Source organism: Setaria viridis, chromosome 7, assembly GCF_005286985.2.
Source record: "Setaria viridis chromosome 7, Setaria_viridis_v4.0, whole genome shotgun sequence".
Classification (NCBI taxonomy): domain Eukaryota; kingdom Viridiplantae; phylum Streptophyta; class Magnoliopsida; order Poales; family Poaceae; genus Setaria; species Setaria viridis.
Genome location: NC_048269.2, coordinates 25,085,887 through 25,097,472, shown reverse-complemented (window position 1 = coordinate 25,097,472; position 11,586 = coordinate 25,085,887). Strand labels below are relative to the sequence as shown.

Sequence of the window (11,586 nt, the reverse complement as noted above, 5' to 3'; positions counted from 1 at the left end):
CGCTCTTCTTCAGGATGGAGTATTCCACTGAAGTTTTGGTGCAATGGTACAATTAGTGCACAACCATCTAAAATGGGCTTATTGCAGATACACTCTTGACGCTGCTGTAGGCAGATATTTTTAGTTGTGAAATGTGCAGCTTTATTTGTCACTGACAAATGCAATTCGTTATATTACCAGACAGCAGCCTCTGCGAGACATCTGCTTCGCCTTCGTGACTACAGGCAGAATAGTTAGCCGCATGCACGAGCACATCTGACCCGACAACAGATGACGCGCAGCAGAACTATAGTTTTTCACCGGCTTTAAGTTGCCAGGGATGCACAGCCCCGTTGTCACTCTAACTACTATATCAGCTCAGGGCCGCTCATCCTGCATTAACATGGCCATAGTTGCTACTTGCTAGGTATCAGTATGCCCTGCAAAACACGGTGTGGCCACATACGCAGTACAATAGATGAGATCAGATTACCATTATCTAGTCATACAACAAAATTTCCTTCAGGGATTCATGATAGCTCATTCAGGGATTCATGGCAAACAAGACAAACGCTGCAGGTGCAAAAAGAGACGTCAAAGATTGAGTGTTTCTGGATCACGAATTCATGACAGCTCATTCAGTATGTTTTTGGTTCTGTACCAGAAAATGTCCAATATGGTCCAAAATTCCTTCAGGGTAACAAAGTAGGGACAAGAGTCAATGAAACGTCAATCCACCATCCCAGTTGTGAATTTTCTGAAAGAAATCAGGAGCAAGCCAGCCATCACTGCCTCCTGCCCCGTCCTTTCTTTGATTGTTGTTGCTCTGCCTGTTCCTTCCCCGAAACTTCACTGATATCAGCTGCACGATCCAAAGAATAGGAACCCAAATTAGTGAAATGATAAAATTCAGCGCTTCTTCAGTGATTGTAACGTTTGGTGTAAACACAGCATAATACCATCAGGTCCACGAGTCATGAGAGCAAAAAAGATATTGTTGAGCTTCTCCATCTTCTTTGCATCCTGAGCTTGATCTGTCTTGAACTTCAAGCACTGTGGGCAAATACACTTCGTCAGCAAAGCAGGGGATGCTTAATTTCAACCAAACTTCACACAACATGCGGCATGCCAGAATTAACACACTGGCTAGCAATCAATGACCTTTCAGCAGCTAGTAACAAGTTACACAACTACCGTCTAGGTTTTGATATCATTAGGTACTTTTCTCAGCTTAGAATACACAATGCTTGCTCCTGAAATAAACAAGCAAGACGCAACACTACTATGGGAAGTTCAAAGTTCTGGCTTTCATTACAGCACATAAGAACTGCATCTGCAGTACAGTGGCGAATACAAACCAACATTAAACACAACCTTAATGAAGCAATGATGAACAATGTTAACTGAAGCAATGCCTCGCACTGGTAAGCTTATCTCAATGCATAACATTCATATGGGAACATATTTCAATAAACAATTGATTTTTTAGATACCACTGATTGGATTTTGTTGATAATTTATCTCAGTCTGAGATCACAAGGACAAGCAAGTAAATATGATCCAGTAAACCTTCAAAGATAACTCTATTATTTGCAAGTTGTTAACTATGATGCAGTAGATGTCACATTTTGAAGGTTCTGCAAGTCAAGTGCTTTCTTAATGTTTATATGTTAGCTCAAGACATTCTAAACTCAGTACCTTTTATTTCATCATCAACATAAAAAAGTGTTTCTTCTAGCTGAAGAAGGTTTCTAATAAAATACCTATCCCATTAAAGACTTATAATATGAAAGTAAACCTTCCTTATAGAACTGTAACAACTAATCATCTATTGTAGAAAAGCAATGTCCAGGCATGTATTTGTTCTAGGAAACATATGCCTACGTAGTTCCAACATTTATGTTTAAGCATTAGCAAAATTTGCGTTTACTGGGAGCAATCTGCTGCTTGACCAGCATATGGTGACATTTTATGGCAGTGCAATTATGCAAATACAGAAGTGGAAGGCTCCAGAATAGTGAAGCAACTAGCTGCATTAGTCTACTGAAGCATATGTAAAAGATGCGCAGAACACAGTGTTCCCCAATAGAATAAGCACCTTTCGAGTTTGAGCTAAAACAGCACCCTTCAGTATTGTACAAACAGAAAACAGTTCACATATGATGGTCACTCAAAAACTAACTAGCTGGAAGCAAGAGCAGTTGACTTGTAAATAATAATGACCTTTTGAAGTACAAAGGAAACCTACGCATGCCAACAAATAGTACAGATCTTCACAACTAATTTTGACTATCGCCACACAAGACTAATATTCACTAATGCCACATAATCAATCAGATTTGAGATATGAACAAGTCACTTCAGAACAATTGGCGCCAATCTTATTCTTAATTTTCCTATCCTCGAACAGATGCTGCCAATGGTCCAATACATTTTCAGACTGCTGAATTTTAGGTCACATACTGCAACGTATCCAGCTTTCACATCACCCAATCAAAGCACCCAACTACAGCGTGAAACACAAGGTGATTGCTCCAATAGTCCAATGCAAGCCAAATTTGACAGAGCGCATAATATGTAACACTTGATCAGCACAGTTCCGCTGCAATATGCGCAATTGCACAGCCGCCCTAGCGATTGGCATCTAGAACACACCATCTACCAGCCATCCATGTCCCAAACCAACAGCGCGGAAGAAAAATCTTAGTGAACAAGTCACGCGCGGTACCTCGCGGTCGTCGGTGACCTTGAGGACGAGCTTCCCCTCGCTGTGCCGGTACTTCATCACATAGCGGGTCTGCAGAGAGGCGCACTGACAGGTTCGGTTACATCGGACACAGGGAACGAAGCGGGAGGGGATTCGGGGGAGAGGAGCGGATCGGGGTCGCGGCGGCGGCGTACGGCGCTGGGGTCGGCGCGGAAGAGCTGCACGGATCGCTCCACGAAGTCGTCCCACGAATCCAAGTACACCATCGCTGCGGCGGTGAGGGACGAAGGCGGCGAGGAAGAGCCAACGAGTATGCGCGGAGACGGAGAGTCGGAAGAGAGCAGAGGTGAGGGGAGGACTGGAGGAGCGGCCTACCGTGGGCCGAGGTGCGAACTCGCCTTCTGTAAGATGGGCTATTGGGCTGCCTATGGTACATGAGGCTGCACATTTGTTCATTAGCTAATCTAAAAAAAAAATTATTCATTAGCATTTTTTTGGATGATCATTTGTTCAGCGCTAAACTCACCCTTTTTTTGCGGGTAATCTCACCTTCGCTACAATATGAAACCATCGTGCTCTGAAGTTAAATGTGCACAGTACAGAGTACACGATACTAGAATTGACAGAATGAACGTCACAGATAGAAACGGTATATGCTCCAACTTCCAAACAATGCACACAGCGTTCAGAAACTGTATTTGAATGTCAGAGGACTTGAGGCATCTTGGCTTGTGACTATATCTATCCTATAGGGGGAGAAATTTTGAGAGACGGCGCAGTGGTTTTACTCGCATAGGGTTAAACTCTATTCTGTACCGGAGCAAAGAAAGAAAGAAAGAAAGAATTATGTCCAGTCGAGCACCTACAGCTCGATTGGAAGAGGGGAATACAAGACAACGGAGAAGCGTATCGTCAGGGCTTTGTTTTGCAACACCTCATCAATTATCTACACTAGACCTTTAGACCATCTCTGTTATTGCACTTCTTCCCGAAAATCATTCCTCTTCCTGCGGCCAAAGCCACATCTACAGAAGAATTCAGGGACTGGCCCCTTGTCCCCAGCAACCCAAGGATGCTCAGCCGCAGCCTGCAGGGTGATGCGATCCCCCGGATCTGCAAATCAAGCACGTGTGGAAACAGAAAGGGCATCCGTTAACAGAGCATATCTGGCACCAAAGCTCGATTTATCGAAACCATAGGGTGGTAAAGCAACCTTTGCAGAGAAGCCTTTGGAGCAAATCAGCAAGTTGGGGGTTCATGTCGTCAGGTATTTGCACAGGATCATTGGCAATCTATTTTGTAGCAACAACTCAAGTGAGATTCATGCATTTGTCTAAATAAAATCAAAAGGAAAAGGAAGAGGCAGTTTTTTTTGCACCTTATCATAAGTTTCCTGCAATGTATCTCCAAGAAATGGATATTGCCCAGAAATCATACAATATAAAGTTACACCAACTGCCCATGTATCAGATGCCCGACCATGGTAGGCTGAACCTGCAGTAAGGTAAAGAGATCACTTCACCATATTTAGCAAGTTTATAGCCGATAGCCAAAGAAAATTTAGTAATTTTGAAAATGGCAGAAAAAATTCTGGTCTTTTGCATACTCGCATTTTCATTTATTTTTGATTCTGTAATCATGTAGCTATGAAAATAGAGCATCTAAAAGCCAGTCTTGTATCGATAGATAGTCTGACGATTGACTAATTTTATACGCAACATTTAGAAATTAAACATCAAAGATAGCTAGTACCTTGACAGCACTCTGGTGCAGTGAAAACAGGAGTGCCAGGAGATCTCCAAAGCATATCATCATCATCCTACGTTGCAAACACGTCAGCACCACTGTACCCATTTATCAGTACACCAAAATATGAAAATAGATAATCTAGAAGAATTCACCACAAGAACATACCCATACTTTGAAAGATCAAGTAGATTTTACTTGAGTTGAAGAATGAAACAAGTTTTATCCAATTTATGGGCCTACTAAACATTGAACATATTTCCAAAAGAAGAACATGGAAGTTATCTTAAAAATCCTAGGGAAGACAGGGAGTGACATAATTAAAAGTGTTTACATCAATACAAACCTGATTTGAGAAACTCTGAATATACAGAGCCATTTTTCATCAGAGCAAGAGCAATTAACAATAGATAGCAGAAATTAGGCATTTATCTCTTTCAAGGGTGAGGTCATTCAACTGAAAAGCATTATTTCCTGACAGGAATAATAATAATTATTATAGAATACACAAAGTTACAGGACTATAGACCTTACCTCAAAAACCTGGCTTACACTGAAATCTCCTATCTTCACATTGCCAGTACTGGTAACCAAGAGATTGTCTGGTTTAATGTCACCATGAATAACATTCTGTGTATTAGGGAAAAAAAATACAAGATTCAGTGTCTCAATCAAGCTGGGAAGCACACAGCATACAGCATGGCATAGAAAAACAGGCGATCAGAAATGCATGTAAATAATATGTAAATATGTCCAAAAATGGGGTACATAAACCTCAACTGGGAAGCTTGGAACCATGGGATTTTTGTTTTTGTAGGCAAACACAATTTTGAACTGTGGTTCACATTGGAGTTTAGTGGTTTCCTGATGCGAACCATGAAACATGGTTTGCATCAGGATTGTTACTGCGCAAATGATGGCCAGATGGTGTTACTTGAATTATGATATTATTACATGATTGAGATGAGAGACTTGAAGGCTTGAGAGCTAGCAAACAGCAGAGACTGGAGGAATTATTTCTTGCTTGAACAAAACTCAAGTGCACAGCTTAGTTAGGATTCGGTCTCTGACACTAGCTTCATCTCTAACTGTCTTCTAGAACTTAAATGGACTCAGTTACTAACTAGATTTAGCCCTCCTAAATTCGTGTTGCAGTGCATGCCTAACAGACCTATGTCATACCCTCCATTCTAAGCCTAACTTGACTGTTGAATGAACCACATTGTTAAACAGGTAGATGTCTAGCAGCATGCTGTTGCTCCTTCCAGCACCCTCCAGTCCACCACAGCAGTTGCTTGCGTTGCACACTGCTGATAGGGCTCAAGTGCACAACGGGCAGATAAATAATATGCATGACAGATAGCTGGATATACTACCTGGAGCTTTATTCAACAACAGAAACCAATCTCTGGGGCATGCCACCATCCTAAATGTTGATTGTGATTTGCCTAGTACTCGAGCGAGGACATTGCCAGATTTTTTAATGAATTCAATCAGTCCCTAAAAACCAAACAAATATCACTTCACTGGGCTTAAGCTTATGGAAGCTGAACCCTCCAAATCCAGGAGTCAAGTGAACTTATATGTGTGTAGTGAGAAGTAGCTTGCAGAAATCTATTGATCCTTCATAATCAAGCAATGAGCATGCATTACAAACCCAAACTAATATTTGCTCATGCAATCAGTTAACTTAAATACTGATTGAGGAGCTAAACAAGATGCGCAGTTGCAATTTGCAAATCAAAAGGAGGGAAAAAAAAAGCAAGGCTGATTGCTCAGAATCTGCAGGGAATATCAGTTTGCTGTTCAACTTGGCCATCAACTATAATAATCAAGTCTAGTGAAAGGGGGGGTGGGGGAGGGGGGGGGGGGGGGGGGCTTTGTGAAAGCAAAAATAGGCTGCTTGGATTAATAAGTGCAAAACAAACAAAGAGATGCTCAAATAAAAATTTCAAAATCCCAGCACTTTAGAAAATTGTGTTAAACATAATATAGAGCGACTTATACAGCATTTGTGTTCCTAAATTGTAAACTTTGATATGGCAAAGTATTCACCATGATAAACCAGAGTTATCAGAAACGAAAAACTGACATCTTACATGAGAGTGAAGATACATAAGACCAGATATTATGTCTCGCAAATAATTTCTTGCAGTAGCTTCTTCTAAACCGTTATCACAAACCATTTTTCCTTCAACATACTCAAGAACTGGCAATGCAAATGAAAAAATAAAATGTAAATGGCAATTGTATTAAAAATCAATAGAATGCATAATGTCATGTTTAAGTAATATAAAATGAAAGGTATAACAGTGGGAACATAATTACATACCCATGTAGAATTTATCTATGTTTGGGTCATCAATCACCTCAACAAGATTTACAATATTGGGGTGATTCAACATTTTCATTATGGATACCTGTATCCAATACAAAAAAGGGGCAAGGAATTAGATACTGTAAACAATAAACAATGAAGCAAATTAACATGTAAAATCAGGATGCATACACTGCACCTGGGGTGTGCTATAGTGCCAGTGACCAATACAGTATGCTTCTACATTTTTACAGGAAACTTTCCACTGATTCTAACAATATTTTGACCCTAATCCACCTATATTGGTGATGGGTATCTATTTAGCCTCTTAAGGCAGCTCAAGACTAAGAGTGAATTTCATGACTTTGGAAAGGAAATGAAGCTACAGATCAGCCTATTCGTGGTAGTTATTGAGCTGGGGATTCATCCAGCAAAAAATCATATGGCCAATGAAACTGGAAAGGAACCAGCAACGGCAGCAAATAGAGTTTCCAAATAAACAAAAGATATATGAATTCTGTAACATTCCCATGAATCCTTTTCTCTTCAGAGGCTAAATGGGTTACTATTGCACAAAGTGTACAGTTAACTGCTGATCTATAGCTGGGAAACATGGACTCATGGTGTGATCATAAGAAAACTATACTGCAAATATATGCTTTTGGCCACCTTTATATCAGATAAATGCATCCCAAATATGTGAGCTGGGCATTCTCATATGCTCAAGAGCAGGGTGCCTAGTTGTTTTTACTTAAATTAAACGTAAGTCCATAAACAGCAGAAGCCCCAAAACATGATATTCCGGTAAACTAAATAAAAAATCCTTCCAGTCACTAACCAAATACTTCAAAATGTTTATTATTTTATCAGGTTCAAGTATCGGACAGAACAACATCAATTAGCATTTTTTTTCAACTGGTTAGCTTATGTATGTAGATCCTAGAGAGATAACATCATCAAAGCACGCGCAACAACTTTAAAATGGAACTAAGGTACACATGCATGACAACAAAACAAGTATTACATGGACAGATAAGCTGACAAAGTTACCTCACGAAGAACATCTGTCATGGCAGTTTCTGATCGTACAACACGTATTTTCATCATGTAGGGCTTATTCAGAACCTGAAAGAGAAGGGAAAGGACTAAAATTACATAAGTGAGACATCAGCACATGCACCCAGGACACATATAAGTGTTAACAGTAACAGTGTTGAGCAAAGCAAAGATGCAATACAGAACAGCTGATTGCAAAGTCCTGAAGGAAGCATAGCTAGCACCCAAAATATGCCCAAGGTGCAACATATTAGAAAGAAACAAAGTGTAACTAGTAGCTACCAGAAGAAAGTGCATATTCAGCAAGCATACGCAATCGTGAAAGGGTTTGATAAAAAGATACTTATGCTAGTAACACAAGAGAGTAACAGAAAGCAATACCTTCACTGCATATAGCTTCCCATCTTTAATGTTTCTGTATAGAACCTTTTTCAGCATCAAAATAAAAGGAATTTAGACATCTATTTGGAAAACTTAATTATTAGCACATACAAGGTTTCTTACCACTTTGCCATAGCTTCCAGAACCAATCTTTCCCAAATGGACATACTGATTGACCATCTTATAACCATTTTCATCCTTAACATGCCAAAAAGGACAGCGTTACTGTAGTGTCCAATGTAAAAGGTAAAATTGTCTCATACAAATTGCTATCCTTCATTGGACATGCTAAATTATGTATTGGAATTACTTTCAAATGCTTTGTGCGTATCTTTAAACAGGTCAGATTGTTGACGGGAAGTAGAACGGGCTTTTCCTATAATGCAATAAGAAGGTTGGACTGGTTGTTTACCATTCCAGAAAAGATGCATTACTTCCTTATCATTCAGACAAAAAAGGGATTTATTTATGCAAAATGGAAAGAAGATATCACCGGTCATAGTCCATCACCAGTGTTCAGTTCAAGTTGGGACAAAGTTGTAAGAATGATCCATAGTACAGTTTTGCATTTTGAAGAAAAAATGCTTAGCCAGTCCACCTTTTTTTAATAATCAGACAGTCTTCTTTTGATAACTATTGATGGCATGGATAACATTTAAGGATAACAAAGCTCATTTTCAGAAAGGTTATGTGCAATTACTAAGGGGGAAAGGCCGTTCTGATATACCAAGTCAAGTCTACATCTTTTTCGAAAAGATAAACTTAATCAAAGGCCAAATGGTAAAAATATCTAAATTAATGGGAGGTGCCAGTTGCGTGATATGACAGAATCCAAGTTCTTATGAGAAGCTCATGCATACAGTGGGCATAGTTAGGCAGGATCTCAATAGACATAGTTTCAAATATGGAAATGCAAGTGCACGTACGCAGATAGCTGGGTAAAAAAAAATGAAGCGTTAAAAATGTTACCTCTGAGCGGAATACTTTTTTAGTCTCTTTAACTGGGATCTCTCTACATGCAAAGCCATTTTGAGCTCTTGACTGTATAATATCTTCAGAAGTCTTCCTCGGTGGTCCATCATCACTTCCATGAAGATACTCAGCATCATCTCTATCATAGAAGCTCCTATCAGGATCATCCCCATTGTAGAAGCTTCGATCAAGATCATCCCCATTGTAAAAGCTTACATCAGGATCGTCTCCAGTGTAGAAACTCCCATCAGGATCTTCAGCTGATTGGCGCTTCAGCAAATCTTCAGATAGTATGCCATCAGCTTCCCGAGGCTGACGTGCAGGTACACTGGGTTTCCTCAAAAAGCTAAAGCAACTGCAGCAGCCTATGTCCGTAAGGTCTGCCATTCAGAGCGAGAAGGCACCAGAAACCCTAGAATCAGGGGCGGAGGCAGAGTATAGGACCTGGTCAGATAATTTTGCACAGAAAATAGAAGTTCGTAGGTGAAATACATGGTCAGATCCGAACACAAATTGCAGGGGTTTGGGTGTCAGATTTCGCACAGCTGGAAGGGAAATGAAGGAAAGGGAATGGGGGCGGGCATACCCCTACCGGACGCCCGTCGCCGGAGAAGCGCCCGACGAAGAACTGGCCACGGGCGGCGCGGCGCCACTGGCCCCGCCCTGTCGTCGACGGGAGCAAAAGGCCGGCCGAGACCCCGAGAGAGAGGCGAAGACGAGAATGCGTGGGAGGGAGGAAAAAAAAGAGCAGGAAATAGGGTGTGTTTGTTTTACGGATCCAGATCCTCTCCACAGTATAGCTGTTTGCCTGTTTCTGCCTCCAAGGGACGAAGGGGGCCCGATGCCGTCCATCACACATCTGACGGCAAGCAAGACGAGGCCACCCCATCTCTCTCCGCTCGCTTTGCGGTTGCGGTCGCCGTTTCGCGCTCGCGCACAGCACATGAAACCCCCTATCGGCCAATCCCCATCGCCGCCGCCCGGTAGCTGCAGCTCGTCACTTCCCCTGGCTCGAGCATGGGTGGAGCAGATCCCAAACTTGAGGAAGCTCCCTCCGCCGACGCTCTCCTCCTCCCCAACCTGGCATCCTCTTCTGCAGGTCGAGGTCTGCGGCCACGGTGAGGGCTCCCACAGCTTCTGGTTCGAGGCCGCGACTCAATTCAGAATGCGATGATTGAATGTCCTTTTCAACTTGAGAGTGTAATTGTTGTGTCAATTTGAGAAAACAGATTTAGACTTCAGTGTACAAAAGGATGCCAAGCCTGTGTTAGCAACCCCCTTCCTTAATCCAATAGAAACGACACAGGCAATCTGATACAATAGTAGCTGATACAAGTATGAGGGAAATAGAGTTTGGGATAGGAAAGCACAGCAGGGGGATCGAGATAGTAGAGCAGCAAGATCTAGAGATAGAGAGAAATCAGAATAGCTGAGGATCTAGAGAAGAAAGAAGAACATGAGCCAGAGAGAGGATAGGAGAATAGGAGACAGACTTGTTCTGTGTATTTCAGAGATGTTCGAATCCTTGGATTTTTTTTTTTCGATCTGGAGATGGCGTGGAAAGAGGAAGTGAGCCGGAGTGATTTGTGGCCAATTTGCTTCAGCAATGGTGGCTGCAATAGCGGCGCCTGCAACCTGTTCGATGAAATGTCTGCAAGTGATTGGAGATCGCCTAGCCGAGTTCTGCAGGTCACCATTCACCAGGCTTACTATCCCATCACTGAGGAGGTTCTCCATCTTGTGTTTGATCCGTTTGGCGAGGTGCAGCATGTGCAAGTGCTTGGAGGATCAGATCATGTGTTGGCTCAGGTTGTGTTTGAAACAAAGTATGGTGCAGCAGAAGCATTTGGGGAGTTACATGGCCGGTGTGTGTATACTGGCTGTTGTCAGCTGGACATCAAGTGGGGGTCATCTCAAGACCTGAGCTGCTGTGACACCATGGCAAGCTCATCTTCGACCATGCTTGGAGCTTCTACTACATCCACCATCATCGAGGGGCATGACCCAGACTCCAGCCTTGCTGCTGTGGCTGCAACGACCATCAATTTTGTTCCCAACATCACCAGCATTGAGGCGCCCACCACTGGTTCAACTCGGGGCCTCGATGTCGATGCCAGCGCCAACCACAAGATAACTGCGTTTCCACTTGTTGAAGCTGTGTCCGAGGACCATAACTCTGAGAAGCTATTTGTGGAGGCTGATGCAGCTGGAGGATGTGCAGAGGTTCTTGCTATTGCAGGAGCACGCGGTAGCATCGATGTTGTTGTCCAGTCCATGGTCGTCCTGGATGTCATGGACCACGCCGCCGTGATGAGCTCCAGGTGCCTGCTGTTCCATTGGTCACCAAGAATGTTCCAGCATCGAATTGTGGTGTAGGTACTGCTCTAAACTTCTTCCACCTAGATGATATGATTTGTGATGTGGTGAT

At 42.2% G+C, this 11,586-nt stretch overlaps 2 protein-coding genes across 4 annotated transcripts; both read right to left on the bottom strand.

Moving 5' to 3' along the window:
- Positions 1-559: 559 nt before the first annotated feature.
- Positions 560-3,081, bottom strand: LOC117863520 (signal recognition particle 9 kDa protein). The gene is made up of 4 exons (XM_034747282.2): positions 2,881-3,081; positions 2,708-2,776; positions 939-1,032; positions 560-841 (listed from the first exon to the last, which is right to left on the bottom strand). The coding sequence occupies exons 1-4, from the start codon at positions 2,950-2,952 to the stop codon at positions 765-767; spliced, it is 312 nt and encodes a 103-aa protein (XP_034603173.1). The 5' UTR covers positions 2,953-3,081; the 3' UTR covers positions 560-764.
- A 224-nt stretch (positions 3,082-3,305) lies between these two features.
- On the bottom strand, positions 3,306-9,923 carry LOC117863519 (serine/threonine-protein kinase GRIK1). Of its 3 annotated transcripts, none has more exons than XM_034747278.2 (12): positions 9,745-9,923; positions 9,156-9,602; positions 8,310-8,384; positions 8,187-8,231; positions 7,800-7,874; positions 6,765-6,852; positions 6,532-6,641; positions 4,967-5,062; positions 4,439-4,505; positions 4,065-4,180; positions 3,900-3,978; positions 3,306-3,799 (listed from the first exon to the last, which is right to left on the bottom strand). In XM_034747278.2, the coding sequence occupies exons 2-12, from the start codon at positions 9,543-9,545 to the stop codon at positions 3,660-3,662; spliced, it is 1,281 nt and encodes a 426-aa protein (XP_034603169.1). In that variant the 5' UTR covers positions 9,546-9,602; positions 9,745-9,923; the 3' UTR covers positions 3,306-3,659. The 3 variants fall into 3 exon arrangements, with proteins under 3 accessions (XP_034603169.1, XP_034603168.1, XP_034603170.1); XM_034747277.2 differs by having other exon boundaries at positions 9,156-9,570; XM_034747279.2 differs by having other exon boundaries at positions 9,156-9,570; positions 9,751-9,923.
- Between the last annotated feature and the right edge of the window lie 1,663 nt (positions 9,924-11,586).